The sequence below is a fragment of the Oryza glaberrima genome, chromosome 2 (assembly GCF_000147395.1).
Source record: "Oryza glaberrima chromosome 2, OglaRS2, whole genome shotgun sequence".
NCBI classification, from domain to species: domain Eukaryota; kingdom Viridiplantae; phylum Streptophyta; class Magnoliopsida; order Poales; family Poaceae; genus Oryza; species Oryza glaberrima.
Genome location: NC_068327.1, coordinates 30,337,907 through 30,355,252, shown reverse-complemented (window position 1 = coordinate 30,355,252; position 17,346 = coordinate 30,337,907). Strand labels below are relative to the sequence as shown.

The 17,346-nt window shown below is 41.2% G+C and overlaps 1 protein-coding gene and 2 long non-coding RNA genes across 3 annotated transcripts; 2 read left to right on the top strand and 1 right to left on the bottom strand.

Annotated features, from left to right (window-relative positions):
- Positions 1-2,425: 2,425 nt before the first annotated feature.
- LOC127762421 (uncharacterized) lies at positions 2,426-3,155 on the top strand. Its single transcript, XR_008015526.1, has 3 exons — positions 2,426-2,543; positions 2,643-2,750; positions 3,124-3,155. It is a non-coding gene; the product is annotated as an uncharacterized LOC127762421 (long non-coding RNA).
- A 42-nt stretch (positions 3,156-3,197) lies between these two features.
- Positions 3,198-5,419, top strand: LOC127762420 (uncharacterized). The gene is made up of 2 exons (XR_008015525.1): positions 3,198-3,916; positions 4,052-5,419. It is a non-coding gene; the product is annotated as an uncharacterized LOC127762420 (long non-coding RNA).
- An 824-nt stretch (positions 5,420-6,243) lies between these two features.
- LOC127762411 (shikimate kinase 1, chloroplastic) lies at positions 6,244-8,915 on the bottom strand. Its single transcript, XM_052286919.1, has 10 exons — positions 8,612-8,915; positions 8,055-8,101; positions 7,913-7,967; positions 7,736-7,808; positions 7,562-7,649; positions 7,350-7,432; positions 7,120-7,249; positions 6,829-6,907; positions 6,617-6,681; positions 6,244-6,509 (listed from the first exon to the last, which is right to left on the bottom strand). The coding sequence occupies exons 1-10, from the start codon at positions 8,814-8,816 to the stop codon at positions 6,408-6,410; spliced, it is 927 nt and encodes a 308-aa protein (XP_052142879.1). The 5' UTR covers positions 8,817-8,915; the 3' UTR covers positions 6,244-6,407.
- Between the last annotated feature and the right edge of the window lie 8,431 nt (positions 8,916-17,346).

The following is a 17,346-nucleotide window of genomic DNA, read 5'->3' as shown; positions in this document are numbered from 1 at the left end:
ACAAAAATCATTCATGACTAAACTAATTAAAAAGGAACACTAGCATTGTTAACTGGTTATGGATGCTTTTCACCATCGATTTGCTCATTAACACAGTAATACCCTAAAAAAGAGATGCACAGATACATATACGAGTCCTTTCCTTGCTTGGAACTGGAGATGACAACATTGCCGCCGCCGACGGCGCCAGCGGCGGGAGTGCCACGGAGGGAGCGCCTTCGTGAGCTTTGCCATGGAGCACACCTGCATCTCCAGTGCCCTAATATAATCCGAGGGCCAGCAGCGTCGAGAACACAAGCTTTCGGAACCTTCGCCTTGGTCACCACATGCGGCCGTGCGCGCGAGCTCTGCCGGGGAGTGCAGGGAAGATCCGGACAAAGCCAAGGCCACTTCACCCCGGGACTCCTGCGACCTCCTGACACCGGAGCTCGACTGGCAGCGCTTGCCTTCTCTTCCCCTTCCAGCGGCGCTTCGGCTGTGTCGAGAGTGGAGACGGGCGGACGGCAGTCAAGCCTCTTCGTGGGCCGATTTTTCTTACGTGGGCCGCGACAGCTTAGCTTGTTCGTTCCTGTGTTCCATCGCTCCCGTTCGATGCCGATCGAACGAATCGGCATGGTCGGACGTCCCTCTGACGTAGAAGCCACTACGTCAGAGGATCCGGTTTCCAACCAGAACCACCTCCAAATCCATTGCGTCTGCTAAGCATTTCATGCGCTTGAGAAGCACAATCTAATTATTTTAGAGAAAATCTAATAAATGTCATCGATAAACTTAACTTTCTAAGTACAAGCGTTTTTGCCTTAGAAATGCCATCATTATTGAGTTTTCGTTAGCATTCCTATGTAAAGTGTTATAATAAAATCATTTTACCCCTACAAATTATTAAAAGTTCACTAAAACTTTTACTCTTTCCATTAGTTTACACTAATTTGTAGTTTGCTCTTTACGCTAAATTATTTACGTTGATTAAAAGAGTAAAAATTTTTATTCATCTTTCAACAATTCATATCGGTAAAATAGTCTATTTATAGCACTTAACAGAGGGTTACTAACAAAAGCATAACATCATCATCCACTAACAATTATTACATCTTAAACATCATGTAAGCATGCTATATTATCTATAATTTTATAATTTATTAATTTTAATACAAGCATGTTTAATCATCATCCCACATAATTCACATAATATTTCAATATATCTCCAATCATACCGTGGAGACAAATTGTAGTGGGCTTGCCATAGCACGAGACTATTGCTAATAGATAACTCATATTTAATTGTGCTAGAGAAAAATAAATAAATTACAATTTGTACATGTATCCTTAAATGTTTTGATGTGATATCATCCTTTAAACATTCTTTTTATCTACACAAAAACGAACTTTACATTTTTGTTACAATTTAGACCACCTCATTCTATCCATCAAACTCTAAGTCCGGTGACTCCACCATCGCTCCACCTCCAAATCAGTGACTCTGCAATCACTCTGCACACTAACTCTCTCTCTCTCATTTTTCTTTTTTCCTTCGACAATTGGGGAATCGTCGGATATAGTAAGGAGGAGTCCAAATCTAGCATCTTCGCTTTCTGTTGGGTTGGCTCCTGCCTTCCCGAGCCCTGCAAGTCCAACAATCCCATCCTCAACGATGACCATGACAATAACATGTATAACAACGAGGGAAGAGAAAATACATGTCGGGATTTAAAGTGTATGGCTGCGCATACGAAGGCAGAGTGGAGTAACGATGGTGGTGGTGCTGGTGTATAGAGCGACAGTTAGTTGCCAGGGATCCAAGAAGTTTATCGTCGTGAGTACTGCTGGCAAGTGGTTTACCAGTTATCGTAAAGAATTTTAAAGTGAAAATTTTGAGATAAAAGGTGGAGCACTCCGTTATCTCCCCCTTCCCTTCGCGTAAAACAAAATCTCCCGTCTCGTCGTCGCCGCCTCCGCTCCTTGCGCCATCTCGCGGCTGAACAGGGGAGGGGCGCCGATCTCCATTGGCGAGCAGAGCAGGGCGCGGGAGGGGAGGGGATCCTGGTGAGCATCCACATCCTCTTTCCGATTTATCTCTCTCTCCCACCGGGAGTACTTTTGTCTGGAATTTGCTTGCGTCCGTTAACCCTAGCTTCTCTTCTAGATCTGGAAGAATATCTTCTCTTAATTTCAGAGCCTTAACCTTAATACAAGTAACAGTTTGTTTGTTCCCCAAAAAGTTTAGGGGTTCAACTGAATCCCCGTGTCCCAAGTTGGATCCGCCCCTTCATGCTTGTGCTAAGTCTGCTGGACTTCCTACTCGCCATGGGTCTGCCTTAGTGCTAGCATACTGAATTGCTAGTGCAATTATGCTTGCAATTCATCATTTGAGACTGTAACATTCGGGCACATTTTATTTGCCGTTCTCATTTGGTTTATCTTGGCAGAAAACACTTGGTTTCCCAAATGAAGCACATATTCAAGATAATTGCTATGCTGGTGGCAGTCTCAGCTATTTGGATTGCCCTTCTTGAAACCGCGACTGTTCCTCGAAGTTATACTTGGTTGGTCAGTGCTATCAATTTTCATTTCAATTTCCTTGATGATTGTAGTGCAAGATGATTAAGGATAAGGGCTTTATTTATGACTTTTTGTTATTGTAGCTTCCCATCTACTTGGTAGTGGCACTTGGATGCTATGGCCTTTTTATGGTTGGATTTGGGCTTATGTTCTTCCCAACTTGCCCGCAAGAAGCTGTACTACTACAGCAGGTTAGTTGTTCTAGATCCATGAGCCTAAAATTTCTGTGCATGGGCCTATGATGATCTTAATTAGTTTGAAACTAGGACTTCTATGACTTGAAGATGTTAGTTAGTATATACCAGTGAAAATTTTCGACTTCCTACTCTATCTCCCCCCTTTATTCTCTGTTGATATGAGAAATGGGTGTTCAAGGTATTATTATGTGATGTAAATGAATATTTTTAAAGTATGCAGTTTGCACTATGGTAACATGAAAATCTTCGCAATTGCCGTTGCATGATTCAAAGGAAACAACCCAACTGATATTGAGATAATTCACACTTCCATTCTGCTTCAAAGAAATTATTAGTCTATTCTCAGTTGTATTTACTTAATTTGCAGGATATCTTGGAGGCAAAGGAATTCCTATCAAAGAAAGGTGTTGATGTTGGCTCTGAATAATGTCAAGATCGATGATAGATGACTTGAGGCTAGTTTGGGGACAACTTTATGCTCCCTTATATGAGTTGTTTTGGGGGCTTTATAGCTAGGTATATGTCACTTCGTAATGATCATTTTGCTAACACAATTTTTCATGGTGAGTCCTTGTTACATACTGAATTTAAGACCTTTTTCTTTTAGGAAATATTTTTTATGAAAAATGAAATATGATTGTGAAGTAGGAATGGTCTGTTGACAAGTGCATTACTGTTCAGGGTGTTTGTCTCCTCATTTCTGGATTTCCCTCTAGTGGTTATGTATCAATTGTGCAGTGTAATATTACCTTGTCCCTGGCACAGTGCTGAAACCGACTGCCTGAAATACTCTGTAGGCACGAAGCCTTGACCAATATTACAAAACAATAGTAAAATCAGACATGATACACGTATACTTTTAAATTATGCAGTAAACCTATGCTAGTTCTTAACCCTATCTTGCTTATCTGACAGTAAAAATATCACACATCATCACAGTTCACACCAAACCTTGCCCCTATGAACCAGCTATCACACTGTACATAGTAAAACATTTTCAGTTACAGCACAATTGTGTGCAGATGCAGCAGACAGAATCCTACCTACTACTACCTTGAGGTAGTAGCAACCAACGACGAGACCTCCTTATTGGAGGCTGGTTCATCATCGTCTCCGACTCTCCGCCTCCTTGGAGCCCCTGCTTGCAAGAGTTCTCAGTGGTGAGTAGTGACATCGTCACAGCTGATTGCTACTCCCTCCGTCCCAAAATAAATCAATTCCTTATGTGTAGGTTTGTTGTCAGAAATTGATTTATTTTGGTATGAATGAAGTATGTATCTTATGTGCATGTTCAGAAGCAATGGCAGATGAAGAAGGAAGGCTTGTATGAGTAGATGACAAGGCCAGCTGCCATGCCAGCAAAAGCAACGAAGCAAATCCAATCAACCTGCAAATGCTCAAAATTTGATTAATATCAATTTCAATTTTAAGATTGAAGTATTGGCATGAGGTTATGGAGGGAGGAATTGATGTTCAGAGACCTTCTCATGGTAAGCGAAGATAAGGATTAGAACAGCCCACATGTCCGAGGTCAAAAGCGAGAGGTTGAGCTTCAGCATTGTTGCCCCACATATCTGAAGCATTCAGCCCACATATCTGAAGTTACATACAACATTCAGGAATTTTATGAATTTGTGCACAAGAGGATCATGGTTAGTACCTTCAATATAATCGGTATTGTTGAGTTGAAGAAGAATATTGTTACCGCAAAAAATCCGATGAAAGGTAGAATCTGAAGAAAAAAAAGAGAGAGAAGGTTCATGAATAAAAATCATGGCTAACTGATCATCTATAATAATTCATCCCCTTCATGCTTATTAGATTTTTAGACATAGAATAAAAAATAACCTAGAACTGAAACATCAATTTTACCAATTAAAAATTTGGACCGTGTAAATTCGAAAATGCTTCCAATCGACCATGCGATGCGGGAGGAAATATCGGACGCTTCATCTTAGGTGGGTCCCACGGAGCCTTTTCTCCCTCGTCCTTTTCTCCTCTCTAGTCAACGTATCGATGCAGTCTTATCCTCATTCTTAGCCGCATATTCTCTCCTCTCTCCCCATCAACAACTTCCCATGGCGAGCGGCTAGGTGCTCGGTCGTTGCTGTCGATGAAGGTGAAGGCCGTGCTGGTGGGACGAGGACCACGCCGGAGGGAGAGGGAGGAGAGGGGCTGCGTACGCCGCCGTCGGGAGGGAGGCCGCCGCGCGCCAGATCCCGCGCGAGGGAGGGTGGTCGGCCGCCGGATCGGTGTGGGGGTTGGCCGTCGCCTGCTAGATCCCGCGTCTCCACCGCCGGAGGGGGCCGCCGTGCGCGGGGGAGCAAGGAGGAGGCCACCGCGCGCCGTCGCCCACACCTGCCGGTGCCCTCTCCTGCCGTCGCCGTCGCATATGCCCGCCACTGCTAGTATGGCCGGAATAGAAGAATAAAGAGGTGGATTTTGTTGGGGATTTTTAGTGATGTTGAATCATATTTGTATTTTTTATTGCATTTTATTGTATTAAGGTGTTATATTTCATTTTGACTCAATGTTGCATACATTGATTTCTTGGTGTTACAATCAGCATGTTTGAATGTTGCATTGTTGAAACATTTTTGCTCAAGCGCTGTAACATTTTTTGTTGGTAGTGAAACATCTGGAGCATAGTGTTGCAATCAGTATATTTGAATGTTGCATTTGTTTGAAACATTTTTTCTCAAGCACTGAAACATTTTTCGTTGGTAGTGAAACATCTGGAACATTTTTGTTGAAACATTTTTTAGCGAGGGATGAAACATGTGAAACATTTCTTGATAACACACTGCAACACCGTCCGATGATTTGCACCAGATCGGACGTCCGATCTGTAGCAGTCTCCGTGTAAATTGCGTCGAGTACAATACAGGAGCAGGAAGGGCCTCAAGGGGCTTCACGATGCCCAAGCAAGAGCAAGCAGCAGGGCGTTGGCGTATTCCTCTCCGCTGCGGCCAAGCACAACGAGTGAGGGTCCTCAGTACTGCTCACTGACATGTGAGCTTCAAAGATCCTCGGGCCATATGTCAGTGAGCAGTACTGCGGAGGATCTGGCGCAACAGTCTCCGTCGTTGTGTGGAGATCGGCGTGCTTAGTCAGCTGACTCAGCTCCACGCGCTCGGTGGCCCGGTGGGTCAAGCCAATTTGGAGCACATGCTCGCGTTGCTCCTGTGCCGATCTCATCGGAGTATCCTGCCCTACCAGCGCCCCTACTACGGCGACGTCAAAGTATCTGTGACAATGATTAGGCGCCAACTACGGATTGGCCCATCGTTATCCAAAACAAAACCATGGAGGACGACGGTGAGTGGACGGTTGAGAAGGCCAGTGCCCAGTTCGTCTCAGCCTCAGGATTCCGGTAGAATCTCCTGTGGCATTTTGTATTTTTCTGAGACCTCAGATGGAGATCGTCATCTTTTGGAACTAAGATGTTCAGCTGTTCAGTGAAGAACGAAGGCCAAAATCCCCAAGGTATTGCAACCAAACGCTGATTTTCTGATTAGCTCCATTATTCCTTTTCTTTACAGTTTACAAGGAAAATACACTTCCGGTTCTTTTCATCATCTTGTCGGTACAACGAACAAATAACTCAACAGCGCTACAAGGTAACACTAAGGTACAAAAAAGATCAAAATTCTACAAGGTCTGTATCCTCTGAGCACGTGAGTCAGCCTGGGAGTCACCAACCGGATTGTCAACGGTATGTTCAATGACAAAGTTCTCGATCTTATGAAACGACTGTAAAATGCCAAGAATGTTGTTAGGGAAATTGTTTCAGTACGTTAGAAAAAAATAAGATTCATATTGCTCCTGATTGTGGGTTCAGAATAGCTTATCATGCATACCTCAATAGCAATGTCAGTTGGTGTTAGCTTCGATACATCATCATGACCCTGTTTAGATGCAATCTCTGCAAGTTCCAAAAACATATATGTTATTCTATGCAGGGAAAAATGGAGTTATCAAGCATTACTTAAAAGTAATGTGTCGCACATAACTTAGCACATATTCTCTAAATGGGAAAGCGCGGATTTGCGAAAGACTTGTGAAGTTATACCTTCAAGAGAAACCCTCACATCAGCATTTGCATAAGCATCGCCCCTTTGCTCCGCGAGCATGCTGAGTTTAGAAAAAGCCTAAGATAGGAAGAATCCAGTGAGCAACTCATACTAGCACTGAAATGAAAGAATTACACTACCAGTTGTGCAGATGTGCAGGATCATACTGGAAGTTTTTCATTTCTACATTGAATGAATGAGCCTATATTGACTGATTAAAAATTTAAAAAAATACATCTGAAATAATATCATATTCATGCATGGCATAAATTCATGGGCCAAGTAGTCACCATTGTGTATGGATCACCAGATGGTTGATCTAGAAGAGGACGGGAGGCAGTCCCCACTTTAGCAATACGCCTAGCAAGAGCGTCCAAGGGCACATCCAACCAAACAGATAGGCCCTTCTTCATGTATTTCCTGATAATACAACAAAGAGATCACAATATTGTTAATCAAAATAAGAGAAGCCACAAAATAAACTATTCCAACAGGAAAAATAGAAGTGAACTCCAGATACCAGTTAACTGGTCGGATAACTGCACCACCTCCAGTAGCAACAACTAATCGCTTCATTGAGGACAAATCCCTCAAGACACTACTCTGTAATGCATAAAAGAGAGCCACAAAGAAAATAATCAGTCTCAGATTTTCCTTCTGATAACTACAAGTAAACAAATGCTAAGATAGTAGATCATGTTAGCAGAAGATGGATTCAGAAAAAAAGATTACCTCATTATCCCTAAAGAAGGCTTCACTATGAACCTTGAAAATTTGAGCGACTGAAGGCATGCCCACAGCTTGTTCGACCAATTTATCACTGCAAACAATTCCAGAAATATAAAAGCTTAGATTACCATGAGCACCAAGGGCAAGATCTCCTTGGCAAATAGCAAAAATACAAACCTATCAAAGAACGAATAACCCAAAACTTCAGACATGATCTTTCCCACAGTACTTTTTCCAGAACCCATCATTCCTGCAGACATGTTTTAATTTATCAACCAGAAATTCAGATGCCATCTATATATTGATCTTTTTCAGTGCTGATAATTTGGAGGAATGAGAAGTTTCAGAACTAACCAACTAGGTAAATACACCGCCCATTCAAATAGAAGAGAACTTCTTCTGATTTTCTCTGAAAATAAAACAGATGGTTAGAACATAGAGTGATGGAAGAAAACAAGCAAACTCCAGTGTCGCCTTTGATTTGATTATGCAGTACCTTTAGCAAGAGGGCTTCATCAACCGAGTTATGCAATGTTTCATGACCTGCACAAGAACAATATAACGAGGAGCGTCAATTTGTCTGAAATTTGTAAAGACATAAATCACACCTCGTGGAATTTTCAGGATTGGCTTGATCTAGAAGGACCAATCATAGGCGAAACTTCATCTCTTCCTACCTTTCCAATAATAATCCCAATCAACCTATCCATTTTGATCAATCTAATCCGAACAATAGGACTCAAAATCTGAACCAAAATGGACGCCATAGCAAAAGCAAACAACAGAAAGAGGCACAACTTTTGCAGTATTCGATCCATTCGAAGCCAGCCTTACCACCTAATTCCTTACTTGCAAGCTTTTTTTTTTGACCGAATCAACGCACCCGTTCCATGTGTTCCTCCAAATATCAACAATCCCGATCGACAAAATCGGACACACACAAAAAAAGGGCCCAAATGGCGCCAGACTGCCAGTTCGTCCAAAACAAAAACACAAACTTTTGCCAAATCAACCAATCTGACAGAACGAAGAAGAAAGGCAGCGACCCTGTACCTCCGGACGATTTCTTGGCACGGAGCGGGGCGACCGGCTTGGACCCGCGAGCCCACACAGCGGCCTTCGCCACCGCCGGCTCAGCGACCCTCAAGCTCCCGATCCGCGCCCGCCCCTCGCCGCCGTAGAGCGCGCTCCGGCGGCGGTCGGAGCCGCCGAACCCCGCCGCCCGCGACTGCAGCGCCAGCCCCACGCCCGCCTCCATTGCTACGCGGCGAGCTCCGCAGCGGAGGTAGAGAGAGAATTGAAGAGGAGAGAGAGAGAGAGGCGAGAACCGGGGGCGGCGGCGAATGGTTGGAAATGTGGGGACGTAAAATAGTGCGGAGGGCGATGCCGGACCGGCTAGACGCTGCCGAGTAGTTGCGTAATTTTGGAGAGGAAATTACACATTTGTCCATCATCCTTTGACTTAATCTTGGCTACCATAATTGTACAATAATTGTTGTTGTCATATGTAAGGGAAAACAACATCCTCCTATCCTATTCTACGCGAAAATAAGTATGAGTATATTATCATTTATCCTCGTGCATAATATAGTGAAAATACTTAAGTTGTTTGTCCGAACAAGACATAACGATCATATGCTCTTCTCATATTTTTGTTGTGCCTCTTCTTTCTTGGTCTATTACATGTTTGTCCTCCATTTTCTCACCATGGTGTATGGGTGCTCGCTTATTACAGCTCTATCAGTAAGGTTTAAACGATCTACGATTCTATTATGTTGTTATATTTATTTAAATTAAATATTATTATATTCCAATGATAAATATATATATGTTTCAACAGTTAATATTCGATAATTAGTATACAAGAGCTAATTGTTTTAGCGAACATTTTATAGTATTTCACATATCTTTTAAATGTTTTAAATGATTTTTTTTACTTTATGATGATCAACTGCAACATTTTATCACCTTTTTTTCATCATATCAGGTGTTTTACACCTAGTCGTTCTCATGATATGGCGTCTTCATTGGGTGTAGAAGTAGACTTACATAAAAAAACACAAATCCCCCAAAAATAGATCCAATAGCTTTTTGTTATGTTTTTAAAACCATAATCCACTCTTACATTATCGTCCAAAGGTTAAGTTTAAATAGCTACTACCTCCATCACAAATATAAAAGCCTAGATGCGATACATCCTACTACTACATACATGTCCACTATTCATATTTGTAGTACTGGAATGTGCCTCATCCAGAACTAAGTTCTTATATTTTGGGATTGGTTTGTGTGAATTAGAGTTAGAACTCCACCCTTACAGCTGATAGTTAAAAACCTCTTTGTTATAAACCACAAAACCAAAAAAAACTCTTAAAAGCCTAAACCGAAAAAAGAGTCTATAATAAAATCTTTCGGCCTAAGACTTAGGCACCATTCTAATCTCCAACTTCAAACTACAACTTTTTCGTTTTTTTGTTAGCACACTTCCCATTTATACGAGTTAACAGCGTGTTTTTCGTTAACAATACGGTGCATTTTCTAAAAAAAGACATTTTTATAAAAAAACTTCTTTATAAATTCAAATAAAGTCATTTTCAAGTTTTATAGTAATTAATTAATCGTGCGCTAATTTCTCGTTTTGTTTTCCACGACCATGATGCTTAAAAAATTCATTTGATCTCCTTGAACGAACGCAGCCTTCATAATACCTGCTGGCTGCTGCGATCAAACTACTTGCAAGTTGCGATGATGTCAAGTTCATGTCTGAAGAAAATATCGAGATTCTTTCTATGCTTGGTACTTCGTGTGATTATCAATATTTGCGGATTTGTGAGGATCAAATATTTCTGTGGTTTATCCAGTTGATCGGGGGCATTTTGGTCACGGGGGCATTTGGGATCTAGTAGCAGCAGTTGTGGATTCAGTACGGAGATGACTCACCTACCGAGGACTGCCACGTCGGAGTGACGACGGGGTTTGGTGGTCCGGGGGAGCATCTTTTGAGGGATCGTGCGGTCGGCGGATGCGGAATCGTGTCGCCGACGAGTCGACGGGAGACGGTCCAGCTTTTGCACCTGTCCTGCAAGGCTGCCCTGCAATGTAGCAACGTGTTTGTAGATTTTGCTAGAACTCAATGTGTTCTGGTGAAGTGTATTTTTGGACGCAAATATGCTTACACCACAGAGGCATCAACGTGTGTGTGCATCAGATCGTGTGTGCCTCTCAAGTAGTACAACGCTATCTTCTGGAGCTCACGAACGGCTCACACATAGCATGAGCTCAGAGCACTTCACTTCACACACCATTGCAAAATGCAAACGCACGTTCATGTGTACTTTCATAATTAGCGGACATCAGCCCCAAAACTATAAGGGCATTCCTAACCCAATGACTAGAATGATATTCATAGCATTAAATAAGTTGTCACCTAGGACAAAAAATGACGTGGCAAATAAATAAATGAGGAAAGAGAAGGAAACCATGTCCTGCATGAGACATGATTTCTACACAACATCCAAGACATCATGTGAGATAAGTAGTATTAAATTGAAGTATGGAATAGTGGTGTTTGTATTGGAAGAGTAGTGTTTAGTACTAGTTTCTTGATGATGTGGAGTTTATGGAAATCATGTCTAGTGTTATGGGTTGGGACTATCCTAACAACACTAGCTATTTGTTACCATTTTCGACGCAAAACCAATAAAAAAACATAAAATATTGAGGTTTTGACGCTGGATAAAAGCAGACTTACGAGTGAAATTTTGAATTATTCTCCAGAAATCAAATTTGAAAAGGTAAATTTTATCACAATTTGATTGAAATTTGACGAAAATTCGTATAATACTAGGGGTCTGGATCCAGTGCTCAATCAAAAAAGGTGAACCCTGCTGGTGAGTACTATAGTTGACATTTATGTTGCTACCTCCTAAACTTTTTCCAAAAAAAAAACTAAACGCTCGTTCAAAAGTGTAGTTTAAAACGACTAATTAGCTACACGTAAAACAATAAAGGTGATTAGCATATGATTAATTGAATATTAATTATTAAAATCTTGAAAATAAAGTTATTTGATTTTGTAAAGCAACTTCTATATAGAAAGTTTACACACGAAACACACCATTGAACAGTTTGAAAAATGTGCTAGTGGAAAATGAAAAAGTTAGCCAAGCCAAAACATAGTTTACAACGTGCCCCAAGAGTGTGTTCATAAACCAAACTTATACCAAGTCAGGAGAAATCTTTTACCATACTAGGTAAAATGTCCATAGGTTGCAACGGAATTTAAAATAGAAAACCCCATCGTACACTCTAAGGTCCCAAAATTTATAATAAAACATTTCCATTGTAAACAATAATTGGCATCGTTTTTTACATGTATGTCAAGCTACATAGTTGCTTTCAAGGGTCCATTTGGTAGAGCTCCAACTACTAAATTTAACTTTAGGAGCGGAATTTGGAGTGGAGCTGTGGAGCTATAATGATATGAGAAATGAACAATATTTGTACATCTGTTTATAAAAGGAGTCCACCTAAGCATTTAGGTCTCACATGCCATCAGTGGTAGGTGATGTTAGATTCACCAATTAGCATTGAAATCTTTTAAAGAATTATAGATTAACACAGTTACTTCATACTATGTGTGAACTAGTTATAAGAAAATCTGAAAAGTTATAAGACATAATTAGGAATTAACACAAATATAATACTCAGTGAGCACACAAAGTTAAATTCGATCCACGCTATGAATAGGGTGCATGCGCTATTTACAACTAAAATTTGTTTTCCCCTCTCTAGATCAAGTGTGAACTACTCTTTTGTGAGATCGATTGATCCCTATTGTATTATTATCAGTCCTATTTTTTCTATAGTTTTTCATGACTGTTTAGTTGGTATCTTAAAAAGTGACCAGCATGAGAGAGCGCATCTAATTGTAATGGAAAAGGCGGTGCTAGAAAAAAAATGTACCTCAATCTTATGGGAACAGAATTTGCAACCTTCGGTTTCGATGAAAATTCGGTGGCACCAAAATTTCATGAATTTTGGTACTTTTTTATTGAAATTATTTGAAATTTTAACTAAATTTGAATAAACTTTGCTCAAATTCAACAAATTTTTTTTGCGAAAATCTAAAAATTTCAGGCTAGATAATGACTTGCCGGAGGGTCTGAAATTTCCGAAATTTTAAACTAAAATTGCAATCACTGTATGAGGCTCGTAAGGAAATCAGAACTAAGGCCAATGTTTGCCGATATATTTTATTGTGCTACTCCGTTAAGTTTTATATGGCTTATTTCCATACGTTGTACAACATGTGTACTAAGTAGTTAGAATTATATTGCAGAACAGATGGATTGTTGTTTCCTTGCTAGAAAATGGGAAAATTTAGGGAAGCTTTAAAAGTTTATAGCGGTGAAGTTGTACAACCTGAAACGACTATGCTTGCAATATATATTTAATAAAGTTGTGGGTTTGTTTATGTAAATGTGTACGTATATAATGGTGTAAGTGTGTGCACCTTCCATGTAATCGAAAGGAAAAAGAAACCTTGGAATTCTCTCTTCTATGTGATACTGTAATATGAGACTACTCCAAAGTATTCAGGCACGAAATTAAGCCACCAACCACAAGACGCATGCTCATTGAGAGGTGGTGTGGTAGATGGACCAACTCTTTTCAAAGTTGTTCTCAAAAAAAAAAAAAAAACTCTTTTCAAAGTTGCAATGCCACCAACCACAAACTTCAAGTGCTAATACTACGAATCGTGGCCCGGTCCAGTCCAAAAATTAACATATAACGATGAGAGAGAGACATAACAGCTAATTCGGTCTCAAAAGAAAAAAAAAAGAGGGAGATGCATGGGGAAATTGACATATTTTAACGGGTCAAATACGTTAGAATGTTAGCTCAATTAAAGCAGAACTTTTTTTTTGAAATATATATATATATATATATATATATATATATATATATAATATTTACTACTACAGTTTTCTTCTTCAATTCTCAATTCTTTTATATATATAAGAATTGAGAATTGAAGAAGAAAACTGTAGTAGTAAATATTTTACGCCCTCTACCTACCCCCTTGTCTCTCTTCAACTGAAGTGAAATCTGAATATATAACTTTCAGCGGATGGATGTTGAACGATATGAACATTCCTGACTAAAGCGTGCGTTCGAACCGGTCAATGCATTCAGGTAGAGGGTGTTCAGAGAAGTTGCCCCAAAGACACAACATCAATCTGGACAAATTGTAACATCTTAGTGTTACTGTATCGACTATCGACAAAAGTGTTTTCAGTTAGATTTGTAAGTACACGGCAGCGCAAGTCTTTCAAAAGGATCTGGGGAGTAACTTTTGGTGAAACCGCCCTCTTGTATTTCTTTGTTATTCGCTGCCCTTCCATCATTTGATAGAATCAATTGGTTATATTAGCAAGCAGTGATGTGACTAGTCACATTTCACACCAGTCTTTCTTCGAACTATTTGTTGATAGATAAAATTCATTCCGACTATACTATGCGTGTATATACAATGTAAATACGAGGAGTATGACTTATATAAACAAAGTTGTAATGAGAGATAGTTGATAGGGCTTTTTTTAGGTTTAGACCCTGTGATGAATAATGACCCTACCGATCATGTCATGTTTGGCCAAAGACTGATATTTTTTCCTTTACTAGAAAAAATACCCGTGCGTTGCAACGGGTGAAGTCTATTTTAATCTTATTATAGTTATATGGTTCAGTTAAGATGAAATTCACTGTGGGAGTTCGCTTATCTCTACTATTATAAAAATTAAAGATATTTTAATCGGTATTTTGATACGTCATCATGAGTCGGTTTTTAAGTTTGTTCATTTTTTGAAATACATATCCATGTTTGAGTCGGTTTTTAAGTTTGTTCGCTTTTAGAAATACAGAAGGAATCGTATAAGAAATCTTTTTAAAAAAAACTTGCCTGCTAACTTGAGACGATTGGACTCCTAATTGCAGCTCATGATTTTAAAAAATATATATATCCAAACGAGTTCCCACAATAGATTTCACGTTAACTAAAATATATAACAATAATAAGATTAAAATAGCTTTTAACACACGGATATTTTTCGTGTGTGTGTATAATCATGACCTGCAGTTAGAAGTCTGATCGTTTCAAGTTAGTATATGAGTTTTTTTAAAATAGAATTCTTATATGATTCCTTCTGTATTACCAAAAATAAACGATCGTAAAAACCGAATCAAATACGGATATGTACTTCCAAAAGCCAACGAACTTAAAAACTGATTCATACACGGATGATGTACCAAAATACCAGTAAAAATATCTTCAATTTTTATAATAGTAGAGATTAATATTACAAGTATAAAGTATGAGGATGGTAACCTTAATATATGTAGTAGTCTATAACTATGTCGACGTAATACCCTGATAATTAAGGTGGTTAGCAGTATGTTGGCGTAAAGTCCTAATGAAGTGGTCGGCGACTAGCTTCTGGATCTCCCCTAATGAAGTGTGATTGGATGTGGCTGATATCGGCTTGTGGTGCGTTGATTTTGGTTGAGTTGTCATTTTTTTCTCCCCCTCGTGACTCTAGGAAGCTTTGTGGGGGTGTCAATATTGCCTCTCAGGAGCGTGGGGTGTCCTATATTTGATAGTTTTATGTTCTAATCGTTCTAACATAAGACTGATAAATTATCATAATACTTTTTTCGTTGTCTACTTACTTTAATTACACTTGTGAGGATGATATGTGGACCATCTAAGTGAATAAAAATAGACCATGATATCAAATAATCAAAGTCCATTTTAAAAGTGTTAATTTATCAAATCTCCATTCTACTTTTTTTAAGTCGGGGAATCCTTCAAAGTGTGGTTAGTATGAATTGAATCAGGCTTTGAGCGCCACTATACACGGCAACATCAGTGCCGTTAGTGCTAATCAAGGCAATCAATAAAAGATCAGGAAATGGGCGGTCTTTTGGTGAGTTTCTCCTGGTTCTAGTTTTCCTTTTTTTTGGGGGGGGGGGGGGGGGGGGGGGGGTAGCAGTAGTACTGGCTGGTTGAGATCCATCCTACTCTGTACTCTCTATTCTGCAGATGGAGCCCAATATAACTTGTGCTACAATGTATGTACAGGTGTGCAACAGCTATTTTTCCTTTTTGAAGTGATTGGCCATGGACGCGAAGAAAAGAAAGAGAAAACTGGTCCTGAAGATGACTGGAACATGACTGTGGATCTGCATAAAGAGCATTAATTTGATTGGCTGCCTGATTAATTGATTAATTCTCCAGCTGCATCACATTGATCACGTCGTGCTCCATCTTGCGAATTGCGATGCCTACCATGCGATGCGACGCAAGGATGAATGCTTTGCTAGAGTGGTCCCGAGTCCTGACTCCTGAGACCTTACTCATGAGAGCATGAGCAATGGTATTCTCAACCCGTGTCTTCGCAAACACCGTCCATTTTCCGTCGCTGGGCCCTGAAGGGAGGCGTGACCCCTACTAAAGGAACGGGCGCCTCCACTCCCTTTTTCTAAGCATGGCTCGTGGTCCCGTCTCCCCTGCCTCCTCCCTTTCGGATTCCCCTTCTTGCCCCTCTCGCCTCGGCCGCTGACGAGGCCTCCATCCGCCGGAGCGGAGCAAGACGAGTCCACGCGCGGTTACAGCCGTCGTCACGACCTCCTCTGTTGGTGCCGCGCCCGCCACCGCCGTATCCATCCCGATCTGGCCGCGGGGAGGGGGGGTGGGCAGAACCGCCCACGATGGCACCAGATCTGCCGCCCCCGGCTGGCGACGGCGTGAGGTGGAGGAGGACGGCGACGACGGAGACAGAGCGGCGAAGCTCGCCCGCCGTCGGCCACCCCACCCCTCGCGCCGCTCGCTGTCAACCAGCGTATCCCGCGTGCGGCTCTCCGTTGGCCACCGCGCGGAGACGGGCACCGGTGGTGCCGGCGAGAGGGAGAGGCGAGCGGCTGGTGATAGAGAGAGGGAGGGAGGCGGCCCTCCGGGCGAGTGGTGGCAACGATAGGGAGAGGGAGAGGTGAGCAGCGGCGGCGAGAGGGAGAGGGAGAGGAGATGCGAGGAAAAGAGAAGAGGAGGGGGCGGCGGCGGCGAAAAAAGAGAAGAGGGAGACTAGGGGTAGTGAAGTAAAAATATACATGGAGCTTTGTGGGCTGGGACACTCGTTGTGGGCTAGAGTATCTTCACCAATTTGCTTGAAATTTTGAGGAGCTCATTTAGGATATCCTCTATTAAGAGAGAAGTGTCTCAAAGAGTACTCTCAGTTAGTGGGGATACTCTAGGTGTGATTTTGGTTATAGATGCTCTGAGTAGATCTTTGGTTTTAAATGCCCTGAGTGGATCTTTGGTTGTAGATGCCCTAAGTGGATCAGTAGAGATGCGAGCCTGCGGTGTCAACGTTCACTTGTTCGAACTACTTCCACAGTTCCGCACTCGCTTTCCCGGACTTAATTTCATCTTTTGCCTTAAAAATGGGAGTGGGACTCCAATCAATAGTGATCACGATCTCTGCAATAAGCAGAATCAAACGATAATTTATCACTTACCCCACGAGCTATCACGTTCACCAAAGCAGCCTCTCATGTGTGGGAACCGGTTCCCGGGTTTCAGCAGACGAACATTCAACTTCGAAGTTTTTAATATTGGCCAGTCACTGAGTAACAGGAAAAAAAACAAATTAAATTTTAAATTTTAGTTCGTAGCCTTGCAACCGGTAACAACCTAAGCGGTCTCTGGCTCCACTCTAGTAACTAGCCAGTTC

Excerpts from the sequence above, each read along its gene's own strand:
- LOC127762411 (XM_052286919.1), bottom strand. The coding sequence starts at position 8,816 with ATGGAGGCGGGCGTGGGGCTGGCGCTGCAGTCGCGGGCGGCGGGGTTC. Across the intron at positions 8,102-8,611 it reads TGCCAAGAAATCGTCCGGAG|GTCATGAAACATTGCATAAC; the intron begins GTACAGGGTCGC and ends GTTCTTGTGCAG. Across the intron at positions 7,250-7,349 it reads GTTATCCGACCAGTTAACTG|GAAATACATGAAGAAGGGCC; the intron begins GTATCTGGAGTT and ends TTGTATTATCAG.